Source organism: Mustela nigripes, chromosome 13 (genome assembly GCF_022355385.1).
Source record: "Mustela nigripes isolate SB6536 chromosome 13, MUSNIG.SB6536, whole genome shotgun sequence".
Classification (NCBI taxonomy): domain Eukaryota; kingdom Metazoa; phylum Chordata; class Mammalia; order Carnivora; family Mustelidae; genus Mustela; species Mustela nigripes.
Window position 1 is genome coordinate 68,763,129 of NC_081569.1, and position 25,056 is coordinate 68,788,184.

The window sequence follows — 25,056 nt, forward strand, 5'->3', positions numbered from 1 at the left end:
GACAGGTTTTTTTCTTTATTATTTTGAGTAGGGATAAATTATTCAAAAGAGACAAGGAAACATAAAGATTTTCCGCCTGCATTGGGGAAGGCCATAAAGATAAGCAAGTATCAATAGAGCACAGTAGTTAAAAAGGTAGGCTATTGACTCAAAATGCTTAGCTCTGAATCTTGCTTCTGCTACTTATTAGTTGTGTTACATGGTCAGGTTATGTAACTTTGAGTTTCCTCACATTTAAAATGAAGATATTAATAGTGTCTGCCTGTTACTGAGAGGAGAAAATGAATTAATATCTGTAAAATGCTTATAGCGGTAACTGACACATGGTATGTGTTACTGTGTTATTATTTTCAGTGTGTATTTTGTGATTTTTTACACTCTTTAAATGTCTCATTCATTCTTGTTATAAATAGTGAGACAAAGTTCTTAGATTAACAAAGCAGAACATCAAAGAGTAAGACTATTGAAGGATAAATATGTATATTGTCTGCTACCTTTTTCTTTCATTGATTTATTATTCTATACTGAGTGCTTGGGCACCAATTGCATTTCTTCCCAAGCTTTAAGAGATTGGCATTGTGATTTCTGGAAATATGTTTAATTATGTTATTGTATGGGTGTCCTTGGTGGAGTTATAATGAGATTTGACCAGTAGATGAGTTAGTTACTCCACAAGTTGCACTCCGTTTCTTCTGTGGGCTAAAATGTGTTGAATGGGTTATTGCCTGAACCACTGACAAGGGCAGAAGTTCCTGACTCTAGATGGGCACTAAGTTCACCAGTGGAACTTAAAAAAAAAAAATGAGAGAGAATCCAGCCTCAAAATGGAGGTAAAATTGCTGCCCAGTCATCCCCAAGCCCCAGTCCGGCTGTTGCTGCTGCCACTGGGAAGAGGGGGCCATGATCCAAAGGAACCAGAGCAGTTGAGAAAACTGTTTTTTGGTGGTTTGAGCTTAGAAACTAGCTAATGTTAATTTAACAGAACATTTTGAAAAATGGGACATACAGATTGTGTGGTGATGAGAGACCCCCCAAACAAAAACTTGCTAGGGGTTTTGGTTTTGTGACTTACTCTCATGTTGAAGAGGTAGATGCAGCAATGTGTTCCTGACTACACAAGGTCGATGGGTGTGTAGTAGAACCAAGAGAGCTTTTTCTAGAGAGGATTCTGTAAAGCCTGGTACCCATCTAATAGTAAAGAAAATTTTTGTTGGTGGTATTAAAGAAGATACAGAAGAGTATAATTTGGGAGAGTACTTTGAAAAGTATGGCAAGATTGAAATCATAGAAGTTATGGAAGACAGAGGAGAAAAAAGAGGATTTGCTTTTTTAACTTTTGATGATCATGATACAGTTGATAAAATTGTTCAGAAATATCACACCATAATGGGCATAATTGTGAAGTGAAAAAGGCCCTTTCTAAACAAGAAGTGCAGTCATTTGGATCACAAAGACGTCATGGAGGTGGATCTGACAACTTCATGGGTCATGGAGGAAACTTTGAAGGTGGTGCTAACTTTGGCCATGGTAGAAACTTTGGTGGAAGAGGAGGTTATGGTGATTGAGGTGGTGGCAGCAGAGGCAGTTATAGAGGAGGTGATGGTGGCAACTGTGGTGGTTGTCCTGGTTATAGTAGTAGAGGAGACTAAGGTGTTGGTGGACCAGGATATGGACACCAAAGAGGCAGAAATGGTCGTGATGATGGAGGATATGATGGTCACAATGAAGGAGGAAATTTTGGAGGTGGTAACTATGGTGGTGGTGGAAACTATAATGATTTTGGAAGTTATAGTGGACAACAGCAATCAAATTATGGACCCATGAAGGAGGGCATTTTGTTGGAAGAAGCTTGGGGACTCCTGTGGTGATGGTTATGGATCTGGTGGCAGAAGTGGTGGATTTGGTAGCAAAAGGTTCTAAAAAAACAGAAGAAAAGGGCTATAGTTCTTAGCCAGGAGAGGAGCGAGGAGTTGTCAGGAAAGCTACAGGTTACTTTGGGACTGTTGTCCCAAAAGCATTAGAAGAACTGTAAAAATTTGCCACAGAAGGAATGATGATCTAAAGTCAGAAAAGTCACTAAACTTAAATAGGAAAATCTTCTTGTTCAGGACTATCATAGCCACAGTTTGCAAAAAGTGCAATTACTGATTAATGCAATGTGGTATCAATTAGATGTACATTCCTAAGGTCTTTGATCTGTTGCAGCTTTGTCTTTGTCTTACTCTTTTCATTATATCAGGTATATTGCCCTGTAAATTGTGGTAATGGTACCATGAATAAAAAATTAAGGAAATTAAAACAAAACAAAACAAAATCCAATCCAGTTGCTTGAGTTCTATCCCCATAGCTTGAGTAAGTGTGTAGATTGAGAAGATAAGACACCTGTGTGTGTGTGTGTATGTGTGTGTATACACATTTTTAACTCCCCTGGGATTTTAAAAAATAAATTTAATTTTTTAAAGATTTTATTTATCTGAGAGGAGAGAGAGAGAAAGGGAGCAGGAGCAGGGGGATGGACAGAGAGAGAGAGAGAAGTAGACTCCTTGCTGAGCAGGGAGCCCGACCCTGGGATCATGACCCAAGCTGAAGGCAGACACTTAATTGACGGAACCTTCCAGGTGTGCCAACTCTCCTAGCTTTAAACATCTGGTGCTAGCCAGGATTGAGAACCGAAAGAGACAAGTTTAATAATTTTTATATTGTTGTTGCTATATTTTACGGAGATTTTCACTGCAATTTGTTATATATCTTTTACCTATATACTATTTCTTAATTATCTGTGCTAATGAATTTTTCTCAAAGTGAAGTCAGTCATTTTCATGATGTGGTTTATTTTCAGCATCTTACAGTAGTATGTTTTTGTATCACTTCAATAAAGTAGAAAATTGGTATTCATATAATAGTTTGTATTGATCCCTTCTTCAGTACTTTTATTATTTTTATTTACAGATCACCGAGCAACCTGGATGTTGCTTGCCCCCAACAGAAGCAGGAAGCATCAAAACCTTTCAATATAGCGTGCAGATGGAGGAACCTTTTACAGAAGGGAATCTTTCTGGTTTTATAAACTATCAGATGATGGATACCCCGTCTGTTCAGCTTGAATTTTCTGTAAACTTATCACTATTAGATTTCATTAGGTAAATATCTTCTGGAAAGTTAATTCAAGTTATTCATTCATTCAGCAAATATTTATTAGGCCTTCTCTCTGGGCAGAAACACTGTGCTAGGTGCTAGGGAGTATAATAAATATACAGTCCCTACTTTTAGGGAGTGTTCAGTCTGGGGAAGAGACATTAAACAATCACATGAATGCATATCTACTTTTGAAATGTGCTGTGAAGAGAAAGTAAATGGTACGAAGAACAATTATAATATGGGACCTGATTTAGGCTGGGGTTGATTAGTAATCTTGGAAAACTTCTGAGAGAAAGTAACATTAAAGTAATGTTTAAGCTGAAATAACTTCAGAGATTCTGCCTTGCTTTTTTTAAAAAAACGCTTTTAAAGTTTCTCTCATTTATATTTCATTGATTTGAATAATTATTTCATAAAATCTGTTTACTAAGCTTTAGAGATCTATAAGAAAATTACTCAAGGTTAGAGATACTGTCAGTATTTAGCATTATACTAGACACTATGCAGTATTACCAGAATAATTGAAGATAACTTCTTCATTCTTCTGCTTTCATTTGGTTTTATAGATATATTTTACTGTTGTTTTTTTTTTCCTTAAAGATTTTTATTTATTTGTCAGAGAGAGAGAGAGAGAGAGAAAGCGCACAAGTAGGGGGAGCAATAGGCAGAGGGAGGGAGAAGCAGGCTCTTCACCAAGGAAGGAGCCTGATGTGGGACTCGATTCCAGGACCCCGGGATTATGACCTGAGCCAAAGGCAGCTGCATAACCAACTGAGCCACCCAGTCCCTATATTTTACTGTATTCAAGCATTTTTTAAATTGAAGTTGCCTGAACCAAGATTGCAGAATGCCAATGATTATCTATAAAATTTTTTTAACCTTTACCCATTCATTTGTGTTACACTGCTATAATTTTTACCTACCCTTTAAAATCTTTTTTTTTTCTTAAATATTTTATTTATTTATTTGTCAGAGAGCGAGCGAGAGCGAGCACAGGCAGACAGAGTGGAAGGCAGAGTCAGAGGGAGAAGCAGGCTCCCTGCGGAGCAAGGAGCCCGATGTGGGACTCGATCCCAGGACGCTGGGATTATGACCTGAGCTGAAGGCAGCTGCTTAACCAACTAGCCACCCAGGCGTCCCCCCTTTAAAATCTTTAGTAAAAACATGTCTGTCACTCTTTCAAAGAATATATTTCTGCTTATGGTGCTGTATAAGATAGAATCCAGCCTTCTAAAAACTTATATTCTCTGACTAAAGGTGTATCCCATGGTGAGCATTAGTGACCTGAAAAAGTATAATATATACAATAAACAGTTCTTCAGTGTGTATTAATAAAATCCTATGTATCTTTAAAAAATATTTTTCCTAATTATAAAATAAGTGTGCAATTAATATAAAAATTGAAATGCTATAGAAAAATATAAGTAGAATTTGAAAGTTCCTTAAAATTCTACCCCCAGTGACCCAGTGTTCACTATTTGATCTTCAGTCTCATGAACCGTTTTTTTTTTTTTTTTAAAGATTTTATTTATTTGACAGACGGAGCTCACAGGTAAGCAGAGAAGCAGGCAGAGAGAGAGGAGGAAGCAGGCTCCCTGCTGAGCAGAGAGCCTGATGCAGGCTTGATCCCAGGACTCTGGGATGGTGACCTGAGCCTAAGGCAGAGGCTTGAACCACTGAGCCACCGAGGCGCCCCTCATGAACCATTTCCAAAAATACATTTATTAAAATTCTTTCCTTGGTCTAATTTACATAAGGTGCCAGATCCTTGTATTCATCCTCTTGTACACGACGTTGATAGTGTCTTACTATCCCCAAATCCAAAGTATACATGAAAGTTTTATGTTTAAATGATTCATGAAATTACTTGGTAAAATTTTACTGAAATTACTAATACTTAGAGCTGAGTGATTTATTGAAAAGACATCTACATTTAATAACATCTTTTTTCAGTATTTTCATCAGTTTGGAGGATGATAAACATTCTAGTCCTAGTTAATTTAAAACATAAATTTTGCAGGACCCTGGTTTATAAAGATTGTATTCTATTCCCATGAGTTATTTGATATGTATTTGTTTGTTTAGAATTATTTCATTCTTCTGGACATAAATCTAATTTTAAAAATTATTTTCAGGCCATTGAAAATTTCAACTGAAAATTTCGGCAAACTCTGGTTATCCTTTGCAAATGATGTGAAGCAAAATGTTAAAGTGTCAGAATCTCAAGCTGCTCTGCCTTCTGCCCTAAAGACCCTGCAACAGAAACTAAGACTTCATGTTGTTGAGATTATAGGTTCGTAGAGTTACAAAAAGGCAATCTTACGTTTATAGGGGCTTGCTCACAGTCAGAACACAAATCAGCTTCTATGAGTATCCCATTTTCTAGAGCTGTATTTCCTGTTATGAGTACCTTTCAAATGAGTGTGTTGTTCAGACATTATTAAGTAATTTTTTGTGTGTGGTAAATTACACATGATGAAAGTTTCCATTTTAATCAATTTTAAGTGTACAGTTCTTTGGCATTAAGTACATTCATGTTGTTGTACAACCATGGCCACCATCACTTCCAGAACTTCTTCCTCTTTTAGCTAAAACTCTGTGCCTTTTAAACACTAACTCATTCCCCATCCTCTCTACCTCCTGGCAACCACCATTCTTATTTCTGTCTCTATGAATTCAACTATTCAAGGTATCTCATATAAGCAGAATCATGCAATATTTGTCCTTTTGTGACTGGCTTATTTCATTAACCTGTCTTCAAGGTTCATTCATGTAGCATGTGTCAAAACTTCTTTCCTTTTTAAGCCTGGACACTATTTACTATTCACATATGAATGTACCACATTTTGTTTGTCCCTTCATCTGTTGATGGACACTTCCCCCTTTTGGCTATTAGATATAATGCTGCTGTGAATGTGAGTGTGCAGATAATCTGTGTTCAAGTCTCTGCTTTCAGTTCTTTTGGTTATATAATTTTATATTTAGTTTTTGAAGAAACTGCCATATCATTTTCCACAGCATCTGTACCATTTACATTACCATCAGCAGTACATAGAGGTTCCAATTTCTCCACATCCTCACCAGCGGTTGTTATACATACATATGAGTATGTGTGTGTGTATGATATATATATATATATTCATACATATATATGAGTAGGAATGCATTTCTGTACTGTTCAGTGATGTTGAATGTCTTTTCACATGCCTGTAGGCCATTTATATACCTTCTTTGGAGAAATGTCTACTTAAGTCCCTTTGTCTTAAAGAATTTTTAATTTTTGTTTTGTTGTAGGCAATGAAGGGCTTTTGGCCTGTCAGCTGCTCCCATCCATCCCCTGCTTGCTGCATTTTCGAGTTCATGGTGACGTATTAGCCCTGTGGTTTAGATCCTCCTGCTCTCCTCTTCCTGACTATTTACTGTATCAGTGTCAGAAGGTGATGGAGGGATCCTAGCAGAAGCTCTGCTTCTATTTTACTCCATCAGAATAAATGGTTTACACAGATAAATGTACTTACCAAAGTAAAAAGAACTCTTGGTACTTCTAATGAAAATGGGGCTTATTATACGCTAATGAATCCTGATCAAGAAAGATCCCCAAGGAACTGTATCCTTAACCTTTTACTCAGGATTGTACAGTACGTTTGGGTCCCAAAAAAGTGACCTAAACTAATGTTATAAATTGCTAATGATTTATATGTCACTTAGTGTAGAGGGATGAAAATATTTATTTTGTTATAAATAATTTTATAGCAAATTTCCTCTAGTGCTAGCTGATTTGTAGTAAAGCCAAGTCTCAGTTTTCTGCACTAATGGAGGGGAGACAGACATGGCATTGATAATCCCAAACCTAATTCATATTTGGCTTTGGAATGCAGTAAGCTTTTTGATAGGCAGGTCATTACTTTCAATTATGTTTTGCTTAAATCAGTACTGAACTAAGTTGGCACAGCACACACTGACAGTTCAGGAGATCCATGAGCATGCTGGATATTGGGGGGATTCAATCTGTGATATAGTTTTTGTTGTAGATAACTCATTACACATACTTGCAGCTAATTTGGCTACAAAATTTGTTTATTTTCCCACTTGCATTTATTTTTAAAATTCAAAGTGAATCACTGTATTCTTATTTTAAAAACCCATAGCCATTTACAAAATATTGTCATGTGGAAGCACAACCTATAAGAGCACACAGTACTAAAACAAACAGATATAAAAGGACATTTTAGTTATGGTGAATATCTTAGTGTCCATTTAGGTCCATTTAGGTCCTTTTGACAAGCTGAATTTTGTGAGTACAAATGGGAAAGTCATCTTTACTGGCTTTACTAGTACTCAGTGGATAGAACCAAAGCAGTGACTGCTTAAGTATACCAGACAGGTTCTTCAGTAAAATATATCATTTTTTTGTTGTTAGTTGTGCCTTTATGGCATCTCTCAGAACTCTTATCAGTAAAAGAGGTTAAGCCTACTATGAATGATGGACCACAATCTTGAGATTGTACATTAAAGTTAAAAACTGAAATAGTAAGTATTTTATAAAATCTTATGGTGCTGTGGAAAATATTTATTATTTCACTTTTTCTGACACTTCACCATGGACACTATTCTGGTAATATAATTTTAAGTCCTTGCAGTTAATTCTCTGGTTAGTTGGTATTGTTTGTTACGCAGGCGTGGAGTTCGGTTTAAATTATCTCACTAATCATAACTGATACAGATACTAAGGGGATTCCCCAGAGCTGATAGATTTCAATAGTTTTTTATGTCTAGTGTTTTTCTCCCTAAAAACTCAAGTGCTATTTTAAAAAATTAATGTTAAAGTTATTTGTTTTAAAAAAGGTAGCACCTTGTTAATTTTATGCTTTTAAAAACATGTAGTGAAACCTTGCTGCAAGAGCAATGATAAATGACTGGAATTTCCTGTCTAGGTTTCTCCTTCTGAGTAGAATATCAGATTCATCTTCAGGTTCCCAGCAGTGTTGTAGTGAAGGGTATGAGCTCTCTCTGGGTGTAGTGGACACTGGGGGCTAAACTTATAGCTTCTTTATTTCTACCTCTGTCACCAACACCCCCCTAATTCTGCTCTTACTCTGACAAAGAAATAAGATGTATCCTCTCACTTTGTAGAGGAGAGTAGTGTATGGCAAAGGAGGTGCTCTAATTTTTTTGTGTCCTTACTTCTGTGTGTTTGTGTGATCATGAAGGCTGAGTTGAGTATGGAGCAGTGGGTGTAAGGTGTCCAGCAAGCAGATGGACAACCACCTGGGAGAGATTACAATGAACTATATAGTGCTGTTTGGCTGCAAGATTGTTCAGGGGTGGCAGCGGCAGTTGTCGTGAAAGACATGGCTTGGCCAGCAGAGCTGTCTAATGGTGGGACATGTGTAGGTTAGGGTGGAGACGTTGTTTTGGCCTGCCACGGGGAACTTCGTGCCACTTTTGTTCTTTCTGAACTCACTAAATGGAAAATAGGGTGTCAGAGTTTCCGCTGAAGTGATTAGTAGAATGTTTACAATGTTTATATTTTTATGGTTTTAAAAACAACAACAACAACAACAACAACAAAAGAGTAAATTGTAAAGAACTTCAGAGCAGTATATATTTTGCCTAGATTAATTCAATGTTTTAAATTCTAAATCAGGCATCACCAACCTTTTTTGCATTGCAGGAGCTGTGACTCTAAAGTAGGGAGAATGAGTTTTGTGGGTAGACAATCTCTTTACCGTACAGTCGCAGTTTAGTCATGTGAGGGGGCAACGTTTGGAGTAAGAGCTCTGGTGGGGACTGTCAGCTGTGTGAGAAGGCCGGTGATGGCAAGCATGAACCTGGAGGTGAATGCAGGGCAGACAGGCTCCCATCAGAGTAGTCCCTGTGGGGGCGAGCAGATTAGGCTCAGGGGAACGTGGGCCCCGAGTGAGGGTCCTTCTGAAGATACCACAGATGGAAGCAGCGCAGTCCTCACGCGCTCATGTGCCAAGCTTGCCGAGCGCAGCATGTGCCCTGCGGAGCTGCAGCGTTTTAGGCAGTGACCGGCTAGCCTCTACCAAAACAGTTGTGCTGAAAATGCAGTATTGTATTTTTTCTTCTCTTTTATTTCATGTCCGTAATATTGTACAATATTGAGCTCTTTGTCTTTTTTATGGATAAATGTGTTCTTTGTCTCATAATTGTAAGCCACTGAAAGTGCACTGAACCTATTCACATGTCTTTAAGGTGTTTTGCTGTGTAAAATTTTAGGAGAGGAAAAATGCAAGTGAGAATGACAGCCTAGCAGGCATTAATTACCTTATTTTGGAGTTGAATTCTGTAATTGCAAAAAATTCAGTTAAACGTGTAATAAATACAAAATAATCTATACTGTTCTTTGGTCTGTGTGTTTTTTATTGTCTAAACAGCTGAGTAACCAGTAAATCCTACTCAGTGATTTGATGGGGTTGGTGAAACAGAACAGGCACAACTGGAATAGGATGAAAAGAGTAATTTACTCATAATGGTCTCGAAGAATGTGGTCTAATTGGTTAAAAGTAAAGATACTGCTGTTTCTGTGTGGTGTTCAAAGAGAACTTTGTGGGCTTCAGACAGGTTAGAGTGTGGATTGATCCTCAGGTGCATGTCCATATCCTCTGTAGCCTGACCAGAGCATTCAAAGCAGTGTTCTATTATTCCTTCTCCCTAAAGCCACCAGAAGATGCAAGAAACACAGTAATTCAGTTGGTGACTTAGTGACCGAAGACTCTGAGTCTCCTGGCCATTTCTGCATGTGTATCCTAAAACACAAAGCTAGATAAAAAATGGCATTAAATCTCACCGATTTGTGCCTACCATTGGCTATAATGGATAGCAGACAAATTCTGAGATTTGCAGCCCCATCTTTGGGGCACAGAAGGTAAAATGCACCACACCTGCTGTAGTAGTTGAAGGGCCTCGTGAAGGGAGGGCGGGCTGTTGCCAAATGGGCCAGGATTCATGATTGTATGAAAGCTACTTGTTTATTTGTGTGCATAATGAGACTATGAACTTTTTATGATTAAGGACCATGCAAATGTTTTATGTTCCTTTTGCCTGATACATAATAGGCACTCAGTGTTAGGGGCTCAGCTTACTGAATGAATGACTTGTCCCCTCAAAATAAGTAATCTGAGACCAGGTAATATCCAGGGATTGATTTTAGCAATCCCATGGCTCTCCGAAAAATAAAGCAAAGTGATCTGACCTAGTTTATAGATACAGGTCAGCAGAAAGGGGTTCTGGTGAAACTAGCTTGTGCCAATTTCTACCAGGTGGGAGAGAGGAAGCATGAGTGCTTGATGGGACCTTTACCGACCTGAAAGCTAAGTCCTATGAGAAGGCGCCATGCCATTTAAGAAATCTCTCTGCAAATACAGTGTGATTACAGATACTATGACTTGGAGGAGGACGTTTCTGCATTATAGCAGATGTCCATGATGCTGTACTGATCTAAAAGAACTTGTTCTAGGACAGAAAACAGTAGGCATTTGATGAGTGAAGCTTAAGATAGGTAGCTAATGAATATGATAAGGGAGATTTACCAGCTAAGTTAGCATTGCCTGTTTTTTTAGAAGAGTGACCACTGTGATAATGGTGTGTGGGGGGCAACCATACATTAACAAGGCCAACAGCATCAGGAAAGTTAGGAAGTACAGGTCTTCTGAATAAGCAGCAGGAAACAGGAAACAGAATTACTTAAAAGGAAATGTGTTATCCTGTGCATCACCTGGGAAACTTTATGGTGGGTGCCTGCATCCAAGATAGGAAGGTACCCAAAAGATGGGTCTAGAGAACCCTGAGAACTTAAAGATCGTGGCCTGGATTCAGGGAAGACAGACCTGGGCAGGGGGAAAATATGAATGATGTCAAATAGCCATGAATTTCCTGGAGCATCTGTAATGCTCAAAATATAGTGAGTTCTTTTGCAGCTAGATTGTGGGCTTCTTTCCAAGAAAGGAATCAATTTTCTTTAGTTATTTTAAACTGTTTTCCTAAGTGGATGAGTACTTTTCATTCTTCAGAACATACTGTTGAGGCCACTAAACAGCTGACCTTAAGAAGTTCTTCCCTGATGCAGTCTGGCAGGACATGTGCCAAATGGGCAGACTAGAGCCCAGAGATTTTTTGGTATTTCAGTGAAGGAAAAGTACTTGGAAATCTGTTTGATTGCATGGCTCCATCCCTTACATTGTGTGAAAAGCAGAAAGGAACAGAGGTGAGGTGTGATATATTCTTAGGGGGAGGGGGTTGGTCTGAATTGCTACTATATAATTTAATGAAGTTGAGGGAAAAACCAATGAGTGGGGCAAGCTGGTCTGCACTGATAACCAAGGTATAAGACCTGATAGATCAAGGTTAAGAATTTATTTTTTCATTTTAGTTGACTAATAGTGGCTCGAGTTAAGTAGAAGAGTTATTATGAGCTATGGGAAAAATGAAATGATTTGGACCCAAATATTGGGCCAATCTTCATCTACACAGGCTTCACAAGGAGCCTTTTTTGAGCAGACCTGATTTTATGCTAATGGACTGACTTAGAGTGGCTTTGACAGAGCCACTGGATGGCATTGGTTATCAGAAAGACCTAAGTGATTAGAGGGTTTCACAGGGGCAAAAGTTCCCGTGCTCAGTACCCTTTTCAGGCCTTGCCCTTTGTACGTCGTCATCTGGCAGTTCTTGAAATGTGGCCAGTCAGAATTGAGATGTGTTTGAAGTATAAACATTGGATTTCAAAGATGTAGTGCAAAAGTAAAATAATTTTTATATTAAGGATATTGAAATAGTATTTTAAATATATTAGACTAAAAGTATGTTATCAAAATTAATTTCACAGGTTTCTTTTTATTTTTAATGTGGTAGTAGAAAGCTTAAACTCCGTAAGTGATTGCATTATATTTCTATTAGTGCCATCTTGGATCTAAGTTTCAACCAAGATTCTGATTTACAGCCCTATAGAGGTCAAATCTAGAAAAAAACAATCAGTGATTATTTTTTCCCTTCCTTGCTCTAATCTTGATATTAAATCCATTCTTAAACTTTAAAGGCAATTCAGAGAGAATTGAAGTTTTGTTCTGGTGCAGTTAAGTTGCTTGGAATCAATTTGATCCTTCCAGCACCTGCCTTTAAGTTTTCTTAGGCTGAGTCCAGAGCAGTCTTTAGGGTTAACACTATTAAGATAACACCTTTCTGAAGATACTACCTCTATCTCATGGGGGCACTTTGGCTGGTGGAAACAAAACTATTACATCCCAAATTCTAGCCATCCTGGCCTCCCTGATCTCTTTGGACTTTTCCTTCCCGATCCTGTGCCCTGATCCTGAAGCTGCTTCCAGGCAGTTAGCTGGGATAATCATTTTTGTTTTTGTTTCCCTTCTTTCAGAGAAATCAAGAGTGATGCACTGGGTGTTTTCCAGTGTCTGAAGATCATGGTTTCATGTAATCTCTACAGTTTCCCAGTTGTTGAAGGCAGGAGGGTAAATCTAGTCCTTTTTACTCATGGTCGGAAGAGGTAGTTCCCTAATTAGGTTTTAATTTCATGAAGGACACATTCCTATCTTGGGCATTCCTGAGTCACTTGATCAAATTCAGTATAGAATTTGAAAGGAAGAGGCATATTTTACTCTGTGTGGACATAGAACTGGAACACTCTGTATGTTTTAGATTTGGCCAGGTTATTAAAAATAATGTACTGGGGCGCTTGGGTGGCTCAGTCAATTGAGCGCCTGACTCTTGGTTTTGGCTCAGGCTATGATCTCAGGGTCATAAGAGAGAGCCCTGTGTCGGGCTCCATACTCAGTGCAGTCTGTTTGTTCCTCTCTTCCCGTCTGCCACACCACCTCCAAATAAATAAAGAAGTTCTTTTTTTTTTTTTTAAGATTTTATTTCTTTATTTGACAGAGACACTGGGAGAGGGAGCATAAGCACTGGGAGAGGGAAGCTTCCCACCGAGCAGGGAGCCTGATGCAGGGCTCCATCCCAGGACCCTGGGATCATGACCTGAGCCGAAGGCAGATGCATAATGATTGCACCACCCAGGTGCCCCTAAATAAAATCTTTTTTTAAAAAAAGATATTGTACCTACAATTGGGGGATGCAATTAGCATTGAAAGGAAGAGCTCCCTTATTATGGCAGTTAAGCATTGGTTAAGAAAGCAGAATGGAGTAGAAGAGGACTCCTGAAATCTTCCCATCAGTGTGAAGCCTCTGAAGACTTGTGTCCACCGACAATGCCAGACAGGCCAGAAGGGCACAAGCCTTAGCCTCTGCCTGGAGCAGCCCCAGGCTAAGAGTACTGTGGTAGGACAGCCTGAATCCAGCTCTCCCCAGCACTGGGAGTGGTTATTGGGAGTGTTCTTTGTGGGAGAATACTGTGGACTCTGAACTGCTAATTTCTCTGTGCATAATAGAAGGGTATTTTGGGGAGGGAGGGGAGGGGAAGAAGGTTGTTGTTTCTTTTCTTTCTTTCTTTTTTTTTTTTTTTTTTTTTTTTGAGGTTTGTTGTTTCTTAAAGTTTCCTTCCATGAACATTGAACTTATTAATAAAAATGTCAGCTCGTGGGCTCTCCAACAGAGTTACCTTTCCCAGCCTCTTCCTTGGATTTCAAGGGCCTAAGTCAGTAAAGCAGGGTATCTCTCAGGAGTTGTCCCTGTAATGCCATGTATCTTCTTAGTACTGGCATTTTTCTTTGTTAGGGGTGTGCGTGCGTGCGTGTGTGTGTGTGTGTGTGTGTGTGTGTGTGTGTGTATTTTTAATGAAGTGATTCTCTACTAAATTATTTCTTGGTTTAAGAAGTACTATTATTTGGGGCGCCTGGGTGGCTCAGTGGGTTAAGCCACTGCCTTCGGCTCTGGTCGTGGTCCCGCATCGGGCTCTCTGCTCAGCGGGGAGCCTGCTTCCCTCTCTCTCTCTCTCTTTCTCTCTGCCTGCCTCTCCATCTACTTGTGATCTCTCTCTGTCAAATAAATAAAATCTTAAAAAAAAAAAGAAGTACTATTCTTTGTCTGAGTTTCTATTGAAGTTCTTTTGTCAAAGTCATTGCAGGTGGGTCCTTTGTGCACAGAAGATCAAGAGTGGCACCTGCTATCACATTTCTAAGCTCAGGACAGACGCTGCCATCTATCACATCCCTCCTGCTTCTGGACTCAAGCCTCAGCTTCAGAATCCTTCCTACCATAGCCCTTCAGTCATCCACCTCTTAAGTAGTTGGTAATCTAAGTTGCAACTCAAAATGAAGCTTATTTGTCCTGTCTTAAGTAGTATGTAATTAGTTTATAGCAACCTCTTTCTAATTAGGGGCTTCCCAACTAGTAGACTGCAAGGAGCTCTCCGCCTTCCAGCTTCATCTGACATAATACCTCCTGTCCACAGTGACTCTCTACTCCTAATCAAATCTAAAAGGCCTCCGAGGAAAAGTAATTTGCCGTCACAACAAGGTAACATTTATTGAGTGCCACTGGGTCAGAAACTGTTCCAAACACTGTTATGTGCTTAATCTGCCCAACTGCTGTGTTTTCCTGTTGATGAAGAAACTGAAGCTCAGGGAGCTAAAGTGATTTGCCCGAGGTCACACAGACACCTAGCAGAAGAGTTAGGACTATACGGATTTTATATTCGTCCTTGAAGTCCTCTGCCCATTTTCTTCTTTCTTTTTTTTTTTTCTTTTCTTCTTCCCCACCTTGTGGCTTTGGTGAGAGGCAGCTGGCCCTTTGGGAGTTCTGCCAATTAGAGGGTACCATAACTTCTGTGAGCAGACTGATGGGGGATTTTCTTTTCTGACTAGAGAGAGACATATTTTGTTTTCTTGGTTATTTAAAGATTTGAAGCCACTGTGAATGCTGAAAGTCCAGCTAGTCTAAAGAAAACAGAGAAATTACAGTAATTTGTTTTTATTTTAGTTTGACAGTTGGGTCAGGAAATTAAATAATGCTGTGATTATTTAAATATTTAAATAATGTGTGATTATTTAATTTAAGCAGGTAATTATAAAGCCGGGGGAAACTATTTTCAACAAGTTAACCATTGATGATCGATGATTCACCATTTTTATTGTTTTGTATTGGAAAACAATCATCACCAAAGATGAGCGATAAGCAAATTAATCCAGCATGCATATACAGATACACGCAGAGGTATATGTATAATTATTTAGTGAAATAAACATGTTTGAAATTATTATTATTATTATTTTTTATTTGACAGACAGAGATTACAAGTAGGCAGAGAGGCAGGCGGAGAGAGAGAGGAGGAAGCAGGCTCCCTGCTGAGCAGAGAGCCTGATGCGGGCCTCGATCCCAGGACCCTGAGATCTTGACCTGAGCCGAAGGCAGAGGCTTAACCCACTGAGCCACCCAGGCGCCCATGTTTGAAATTCTTGACCATTTTATCTATATATGTTAAAGATCTTTTTTAAATTAATGAATTATTTCAGCCACATCAATTTTTTTTTTTTTTTTTTTTTTTTTTTTTTTGTTAGAGAGAAAGGGCATGTGCTTCCCAGCAGTGAGGAGGAGCAGAGGGAGAGAGAGAATTGTAAGTAGGCTCCATGCCCAATCCGGAGCCCCACTTGGGGTTTGATCTCATGACCCTGAAATTATGACTTGAGCTCAAATCAACAGTCCAACTGAAGCACCCAGGTACCCCCCAGCACATCAACTTTTGAGGTGGTACCTCTGAGCATAGTTTCTCAGCAAGTGTGCCTGGGTCACTCCCAGCAGGATGTAGTGGAGAATCATCAGACCACCCGTTCCTGACTACAGTGCTGGGAGCAAGCCCACGTCTGCAGGGCCAGAGCTCAGGGGGTGTGAGTCTGGGGCATGAGGATGAGCCAGCTGACTGAAGCTCAGTTTGAGGCGTTATGGAAAAGTCCAGAAAAGTGTGGCTGCCAGTCCCAGAGGCCCAGAGAGGAGATGGGGCAAGCCCAGTCCTGATGCCAGGCTTCCCCCAGTTTTCCCCAGACCCCATGCTAGAACACAGAGGGGACTGGGTGCAGGAACAGAGCACAGAACTGACAAAAAGTGATCATTTTTCCTCTTTCCCTGATTTCTTTCATCAGTTGAGCACCTTTCAAAGGTCAGTCATGATGCTAAGTTCTGGGGAATGAGATTGGGTTCTTGCCCTTCGGGAGTTCTTCATTTGGAGGAACTATCTGGATGGCAGAGTGCGGCAAGCGTGGGGACACAGATGTCTGCAGGAGTCCCACAAGCTGTTCGGAAGGGACCTTCTCCCCAGTAAGGGTGTGAAGTGTCTTGGTTCCTCAGGCTACAAAGGAACTATTATTTATTACTCTCTTTTTTTTTTTTTTTTAAGATTTTGTTTATTTGACAGACAGAGATTATAAGTAGGCAGAGAGGCAATGAGAGAGAGGAGGAAGCAGGCTCCCTGCTGAGCAGAGAGCCTGATGCAGGGCTCGATCCCAGGACCCTGGGATCATGACCTGGGCCAAAGGCAGAGGCTTTAGCCCACTGAGCCACCCAGGCACCCCTTACTTATTACTTTTGATTATTTCTTTCTATAAATTCCACTATGGAATTTATAGTGGAAACTAAGTTATTTTTGAAAGTGAATGAGAGCTTTATATAGAATTTAAAATTACAAAATTTTTTGAAATCTTCATTGATCAACAAATTGGCTTATTAGTGATTAATAAAATAGATAAATAAAAAGCTGTTTCTAACAAATTTTTGGAAAGCATAACTATTTGCATTAAAACAAAAATTAATGTCTTTATATATAATCATTTAAAAGATAAGCAGAGTTATTTTACTTGTAACATAGTCACATTTCTTAGCTATTTTTGTCCTCAAAACCTCAGCATCTATTCTGTCCAAAAAATAGAGGTGTTTTTCTGAAGAATGCATTAGAAGATATATCTGACTAATTTTCTTAAAATTTTCTGCAGTCCTCTTCAGAGTTGCATTTTGCAGTTACTAAGTTTGACATTGTTGATATTATTCTGTGAAGACTGTAGTATATTCCTTTGATGTTGGCCTTTTTAAATTGAGATATAATTCACATAACATAAAGCCCTTCATTTTAAAGTGTACAAGTCAGTATTTTTTGTATATTAACTATATTGTACAGTTATTATCACTATATAATTTCCATCAACCCAAAAGGAAACCCTGTGTCTATTAGGAGTTAACCCCAATTTCCCCTCTCCCCAGCTTCTGGAATCCACTAATGTTTTTTCTCCGTCTATGGATTTACCACTTCTGGACATTTTTTTAAAATGGCATCATACTATACGTGGCCTTTGTGTCTCTGGCTTCTTTCACTTAGCATAATGTATTCAAGGTTTGTTCATATTGTAGCATTTAACAATACTTAGTTCTTTTCCTGGCCAGATAGTATTCCTTTGTATGGGTGTGCCACATTTTGTTTATCCTCTTCAGTTGGTGGACATTTGGATTGTTTCCACTTTTTGGCAATTATGTTTCATTTGATTTTGATTTTGATTTTTTTTTTGAGAGAGCGGGCACGAGTAGGGGATGGTGATGGGCAGAGGGAGAAGGTGAGAGAGAATCTTAAGTAGGCTCCATGCCCAACACAGAGCCTATCTCAGGGCTCAATCTCATGACCCTGAGATCATGACTTGAGCCAAAATCAGGAGTTGGAGGCTTAACTGACTGAGCCACTAGGTGCCCCACATTTTGGCTGTTATGCTACTATGAACATCAGTGTGCAGACTTTTATGAGTATATGTTTTCAGTTCTCCTGGGTGTATATCAAAGAATGGAATTGCTGGGTCATATGGTATCCATGTTGGAGTTTAAAGGGAACTACCACACAGTGGTCACACCATTTTACATTCCCATCAGCATGTGTGAGAGTCAAGGCAGCCCAAGATGGGATACACGACACTCTAAGAAACCACTCTTTACCCAGGCAAGGGACAGTGACTGCACCCACTTATAAGCAGCCCTGACAACCCCCCTCCAGGGTCAGCCTCCTCTTAAACAGCCATGAAGAAATTCCCTAGAGGAAAGAATGATGTCAAACAAAGTGACTACAGTGAAGGACTCTTCCAAAGCCCTGAAAACTGCCATTACCAAAACAGGCATCCAACATGTTCATTTATAACTTTCCATAAATACCAGCACTAGCAATATTATCTTCACAGCACTTTAGAAGGAGGTGACTTCACAGCACTTTAGAAAGTTACAACATCATAAATAATCTATGAATATGTTATTTCATCTGCTCTCATAATTTGTCTGCTCCATCAGAGTTCTGGCCAATTTTAGAAATTTGCATGTAAATATATAAATGTAATGGCAAGAAAAACATGAAAATTGAGCAAAATGAGGTCAAGTATCACATTTAATCCATAAATATTATGGTAGAGTATGAAATTGTTTTATGGGTGGCTAAAATAAATCTGTTCGGTGGGGGAGGAGATGACATGTGTTGCCGCCAATGCAAAAAGAAAGGATGCCTAATAGGGAAGCAAGCAGCAGGCCTACCTAGAACCTCTTTTTCTGTAGTTAGTGATGTACATCATTATAAATTGATTTGGTGCTGTCCTAAAATACTTGACCCAGTACATTTGTGTACATATAAATTTATACTGATACTCTAAGGATAATAGAGAATACTATTTTATAACACTTTATGCCCTGTGACACATCTGGAAATGTGCCATAAAAGAAAATTAATTCTGAAATGGAGTTGGTTCCCATCGATTGTCACTAAAAGTCATTCAGGTAAAAGTGAACAGTTTGGGCCTGACTCTGTAAAGGTGTTAATTAAAGGCACAGTTATGGAAATGGGTAACAATTATTGCTCACTCCAGTTTTCTTAAAAAATATGCCTAGGGTATGATCTGTGATCTTTCTTTCCTTGAGTCTGGAATCCTCTCCTGTTCTTTTCCACCTACTTCGGATTCTCTGGGAAACTTTATTGATGCCTTTGATTCCCAGATGTGCTGTGGGTTTGGCACAGGCAGGTTTCAGATTGAGTTTCAAGCATCATACTCGGGACACACGGGGAGGGTGTGGCTGCTGTTTGACTATCCATGTTGTGGGGAGGATTGGTGCTAGAATAGGGTAAGAAACCTCTGCCTGGTGGTTTGCTGGCAGCTCACTTCCTCCAGACTTCCTCTTAGAGGCTCCAAGTGGACTCAGTATTATTTCCAGGAAGGTATGGAAGTGGAGGCAGTAAAGGTATTGATTTGGAGGACACACAGGACTAAGGAATGCCTAGACCTGGAAAACTTGGTCCTCTCTCCTCCTGAGATTTGTGTTTATAAGGGCAGGAGATTTGGCCTTGGAGGGCAGGTACCTGCTGTATTACCTGCTGTGGAAGTAAGCAGCAACAAAGAGGGAATGGAAAAAAAAAATCTGATGTTCAATTTAGCCTAAAAGAAACACACGGCATCTTGTAGCTCACCAAGTCTTTAAGTTTATTTATTTTTTTGTGACACTGGAGGTTCTAGGACCACTTCGGATAGTGAATACCAGTGACAGAAGCATCTATTTATTTTTTAAAGATTTATTTATTTATTTATTTTAGACAGTGTGTGTGTGTATGAGTGGAGGGAGGGACTGAGGGAGAAAGAGAATCTCAAGCAGACTCCCTGCTGAGCACAGAGCCCGATGTGGGGTTCGATCTCACAACCCTGAGATCATGACATGAACCGAAACCAAGAGTCTGACACATAACCAACTGAACCACCCAGGTGCCCCAACAAATATCTTTCAAACACCTCCTGCTGGAGAGTTTTTCTCTTGCCTTGGTTTCAGTGGAAAGTCAGCAACCTCTGGGGCTTTTTATAAAGCACAACAGGGGGCTTACAAGGAGGAGGACAGAGTTAGGGACAGTCGCAAGATGATACAGCCAACAGGTGAGGGGTGGAGGGAAACACCAAATATTCAGGAAGATTTGAACACTGCAAGTGAGGCACAGTGAGCTTTTTATAGAACTTGGTGGAACTCAAGGAACCATCTCTGAGATAAACACCCTTATTCAAATGCCACAGACACACTTTCCCTAAACACAGAGACTTGAGACCTAGTGGTTTTTATCCTGCAGCAAAAGATTTGGGTCAGAACCAAAGTTTTAAAGACTTTTTATTGAAGAAGTTCAAAGATTCATTGGCCAGCAGCCAAGTGTGGTCTGATTTGTTTGCATTTCCTCTGGGAACTCTCAGGCAAGTGAGGAATTGGCCAGCCACAACTGTAAGGGTCACCCACTCCCCTGTGGGTCTTTTCTTCCTGGCATTTACAATGTAAGGGAGGAGAGTCAGGAGGAACCCAATTCCTACAAAGGCCTTGTTTCAGCAGCCCAGTCAAGCTGCAGTTCTGTCCTGGGTAAAGGGGCTGCAGTCAACCCTCACATCATCCTGGCATGAATTAGTCTGCAGATGAGATCACTATCACTCAGGGTGAGAGGCAGTGAGAGCTGAGGTGGGAAGTGAAATGCCGCCACTTCTTCCTTCCATTAGTGGTGATCAGAGGACCTGCGGTAGGCTTGGAGGCATCACACATGCATGCTCATGGACTGGTTTTTCTTGTTCACGTTCTTGGAAAGCTTAACATCTACCAAGAATCTTTCAAGCATTCCTGTTGTTTGTGGTTAACTTAGAAGGTTTTGGGAAATTTGTCAACTGGATTTGACTTTAAAAAATGAAAAAAAAAATTTTTTTCTGTGGTTTTGGGAATTTAAAAAGTGGGTGCTTGTGTCCCACACATGGGTGTACATATACATAGAGCATGAGACCTCCTTTTCTTGGAATTTTGATCTCACCTGCTATACAACAATTGTAGTGGAATAATCTATCTGATCTAACTATTTTAGAACCCTGGAATCTATTGCATAAGACCATCTTGTAACTTCCAGAGGAAGGTTTGGTTAATGTTGGTCAATTTCAGCTCTTAGTACAATAGCAGCTACCCTAAAAATTCCACACACACACCAAAAAGAACCCTCTTAGAACTTATATATGAATTCAGCAAAGAAGCAGGATACAAAGTCAACAGACAAAAGTCAGTTGCATTTCTATATGCCATCAATGAACAATCTGGAACGGAAATTATGGAAAAAATTCCATTTACAGTAGCATCAAACATAGGAATTAACAAGGAGGTGAAAGACCATACAATGAAAACTACAATAAAGTGCTAATAAAATTATTTCCAAATGGCTCAAAGACCTAAATGTAAGACCTGAAACTATAAAATTCTTTGAAGAAACATGGGGCAAAAACTTCATGATATTGGATCTGGCAATAATATCTTGTGTATGACACCAAAGGCACAGGTAACAAAAGAAGATATAAACAATTGGACTTCATGAAAATTACAAAAAAAAAAATGTCTATCAGAAGACACTATCAGCAGGGTAAAAAGGCAACCTACAGAATGGAAGAAAATATTTGAAAATCATATATCTGGTAAGAAATTAATATCCAGAATATATAGAGAATTCCTAAAAACAAAGTAAACCTAATTCAAAAATGGGCAAAGGACTTGAACAGACATTTCTTCAAAGATATACAAAATGGCCAATAAGGACATGAAAGATACTCAACTTTACTAATCAGTAAGGAAATGCAAGTCAAAACCACCATGAGATACCATCTCACGCCCATTCAAATGGCTACTATAAAAATAACTGCCCCCCCCCCCAGAATAAACCAACCCAGAAAATAACAAATGTGGGTAAGGATGTGAAGAAATTGGAACACTTGTGCACTGTTGGTGGGAATGTAAAAGGTACAGCTGCTATGGAAAACATTAAAAACAATTGCCATATGATCCAGCAATTTCACATTGGGAATCATTGAAAGCACGTCTCAAAGAGGCACTTGTACACCCATGTCCATAGCAGCATTATTCACATTAGCAGACTTGTAGAAACCACCCAAGTGCACATGGATGGATGACTAGATAAGGATGATGTGGTACAAACACAATGGAATCTTCTTCAGCATTAAAAGGGAAGAACATTCTTATACATGCTACAACAGGGGTGAATCTTGAGAACACTATGCTAAGTGAAAGAAGCCACAAATAGTCAAGTACTGTATGATTCCACTTATAGGAAGTACTCAGAGTAGTCAACATCATAGAGACAGACAGAATGGTGGTTTGCAAGGGCCAGGGGGAGGGGGAATGGGGAGCTATTATTTAATGGGTACAGAGTTTCAGTTTTACAAGATGAAAAGTGTTCTGGAGATGGATGGTGGTGATGGTTGTGCAACAATGTGAACAGACTGAATACCACTGAGCTGTACACTCAAAACTGGTAAAGATGGAAAATTTCATGTTCTGTATATTTTACTACAGTAAAAAAAAAAATGGGAGAACAGAGTGAATATGGCTGCCACTGTGTGGAGAAGCAAGATGGAAACTCAAAATTCCCTGCCCCTGACAAATGATGAGCAAAGGGGCCTCCATCTATGTAGAATGGAGGGAAGCAGCTCATTGATTTCAATGAAATCAGTTTCATTGATTGAATTTGGGGAATCATCAGGGTATGGCTTCATAATCTGAACCATCACTTGGTTGGTCTCTCCAGAAATGAGTTGCCATTGTCAGGTCAGAGGCAAGGGGTCTGGGTCAAGCCCTCACTTCTGTAGGGCCTTACTCCACCCTGGCCTGGTGGGGTGGTACACCAGCACCTTAGTCCTGTCCTGTGCTAGTGGACCCAGAGTGAGGGGTACTTGGCTCTTTGGGGAGGCTTGTGAGCACTCACCCCTGACATGGCTGGAGCTCCCTCATTCCTTTTTTGCTCCATTGGCTATTAAGGTATCTTTCTGAAAGGCAGCCTCCAGCTTTCTTCCTCTGGCAGAAAGCCAGCTCCCCTTTGCTGTAGGAGAACTTGGATAGGGACCACCAAAAGGATTTAGTAGCCCTGTTCAATTTGCAATCATGTGGGACCAAACCTCTGTGTTCCTGGGAGCCTCTTCCTGTGTCTATGTGTGCCCTAGCTCCCTTCTTCCTTTTTGTTTGGGAGTCCTGGGGATGGCTGGTCTGAGCCCACGTGGACTTTAAGATCAGAAAGGCAGGTCTTTCTGCTTCCTAGCCCTCCAGGTTCCAAAGAATCCTGCCCCTCACTGGCGTTTCCAGGGGGAGCCTTGGAAAGAAAAGGGCCTGAGAAGGGCCTAGCAGAGGATGCCATCTTTAATGTGCCCCCGAGGGACTTTTATTCTTGGAGCAACTGGACCAAATTACATTTCCAGATCACCATCCCAGGTCATTTTCCTTAGAAAAAAATTTTCAGAGAGCCACTTTAGAAGGCAATTCATTAATTGAGAGACAAGAAATAGGAAAAAAAAAATATGGCAAATGTGAAACTCACAGCATGGGCAGGATAGCATGGGGGGCCTCCTGCCACCTTCCCCACAGTTCCGCAACTCTCAGCATTGGAGAGAGTGGGTGGTGTCCAACACGGTGAAGGCAGCTGTCCTTCAGGCCCTTGCAGTCTGTGATGACAGGACTTCTGATAGCCCCAGCTGACAGCGTACAAGAGAACAGCGAGAGTCTAGGGGGGCCTCGTGGACACAATGGGAGAGTGTGAGGGACTCAGACTCAAAGCTGGAAGAGGCTGGAGGGAAAAACTAAGCATAGAGATGCAATGGATGGCAAGTCAAGCCCTCTCTACTGGGCTCTGCAAACTCTGTCTAAATATTACCATGGAGTTTGTACATAATGCAGAGATTTGGCTCAGGTAGTTTGGGAGTGGACTGTGCATTTTCAAAGGAACCATTTCCTGTCCTCGGGAATCTTGATGCAGGTGGTTCACGGTCCACACATTGAGGTCCCCTGCCCCACATGAGACCCGAGCTCCTTCTCTGGCACCCCCAGCATGGCCATCGACTTGGGGTCCAGTGCTGGAGCAACAAAATGATGAGGGAGCTGCCAACTGCAGGTGTCTGGTCAGCCTGCCATCCTCACACTTAGCTGGATCCAGCTCCCCACAGAGGCTGCCCATCAGGACGCCATGAGGTTGTTCTCACGGAACAGCACAGATGCTGCTTGAGGCTCAACTTAGACTTCAGATATTGAGAAGTTTATTATTGTGCTATTGGGCAGGGGAAGAGCAACTTCTGTATTACTGGTGAGGCCCGAGTGGGGGAGGAAGGCAGTAGCTAGAGGACCAGGCGTCCTTCTGAGGGGGTGAAAGTGTTCTGAAATTGTGTACTTGTGGTTGCACACATCTGTGGATATACCCCAGTCCACTGAATTGTGCACTTTAAATGGGTGAATAGTGTGTTTTACAAATTATATCTCAATAAAGGTATCTAAAGAAAAGTTCATTACACCAGGGTGCATGAAGTACACTCTCTACAGACACATGTTGAGGGTGTTTCAAAGCATGCCATTTGTATGTACAAATAGTTAGTTCAGTGACGTAATATGTTTACCCCATAGAGGGAAATCAGAGTTTTACCATTCAAGGGAAAAAAAAGATCCGAGAACTCCATAAAAATCTTGTTTGTTGGGGGAATGGCTCTATTAATACAATTAAAAATAATTCTGATCATTTCCCATGATATTTGACTCCCATCAGTAATGACTTATTTACAACTGTGCTGTTTATGCTGTTATCTCTACAGAGATACATTACTGAGGCTGACACTTCTCAGTTTGAAATGTATGTCTCAGTAGATGGTTGGTCCTGACATTGAATCCCAGGCGGCCCCAGCTAAGCAGTGGACTGACTGGCTTTCTACCTTGGCTCACATTGTTCCCTTCTCTGGTCCTTATGGAGTCCTAATTTTAAAAAGAAAAAAAAGATTTTATTTATTTATGAGAGAGAGTACAAGCGGGAGGAGCAGAGGGAGAGGAAGAGAGAGAACCTCAAGCGGACTCCATGCTGAATGCAGAACCTGGCATGGGCCGGATCCAGGACCCTGAGATCAAGACCTGAGCCAAAACCAAGGGTCAGACACCTAACTGACC

The 25,056-nt window shown here is 40.2% G+C and overlaps 1 protein-coding gene and 1 pseudogene across 1 annotated transcript in view; both read left to right on the forward strand.

Annotated features, from left to right (window-relative positions):
* AP4E1 (adaptor related protein complex 4 subunit epsilon 1) overlaps positions 1 to 9,499 on the forward strand; it is a 60,313-nt gene extending 50,814 nt beyond the window's left edge. Inside the window, exons 19-21 of the mRNA XM_059372819.1 lie at positions 2,950 to 3,140; positions 5,274 to 5,431; positions 6,433 to 9,499. Coding sequence (XP_059228802.1) covers positions 2,950 to 3,140; positions 5,274 to 5,431; positions 6,433 to 6,593 — 510 coding nt within the window. The 3' untranslated portion in view covers positions 6,594 to 9,499. The remainder of the gene's footprint in view (positions 1 to 2,949; positions 3,141 to 5,273; positions 5,432 to 6,432) is intronic.
* LOC131998730 (heterogeneous nuclear ribonucleoprotein A3-like) lies at positions 795 to 2,085 on the forward strand (annotated as a pseudogene).
* Positions 9,500 to 25,056: the final 15,557 nt, after the last annotated feature.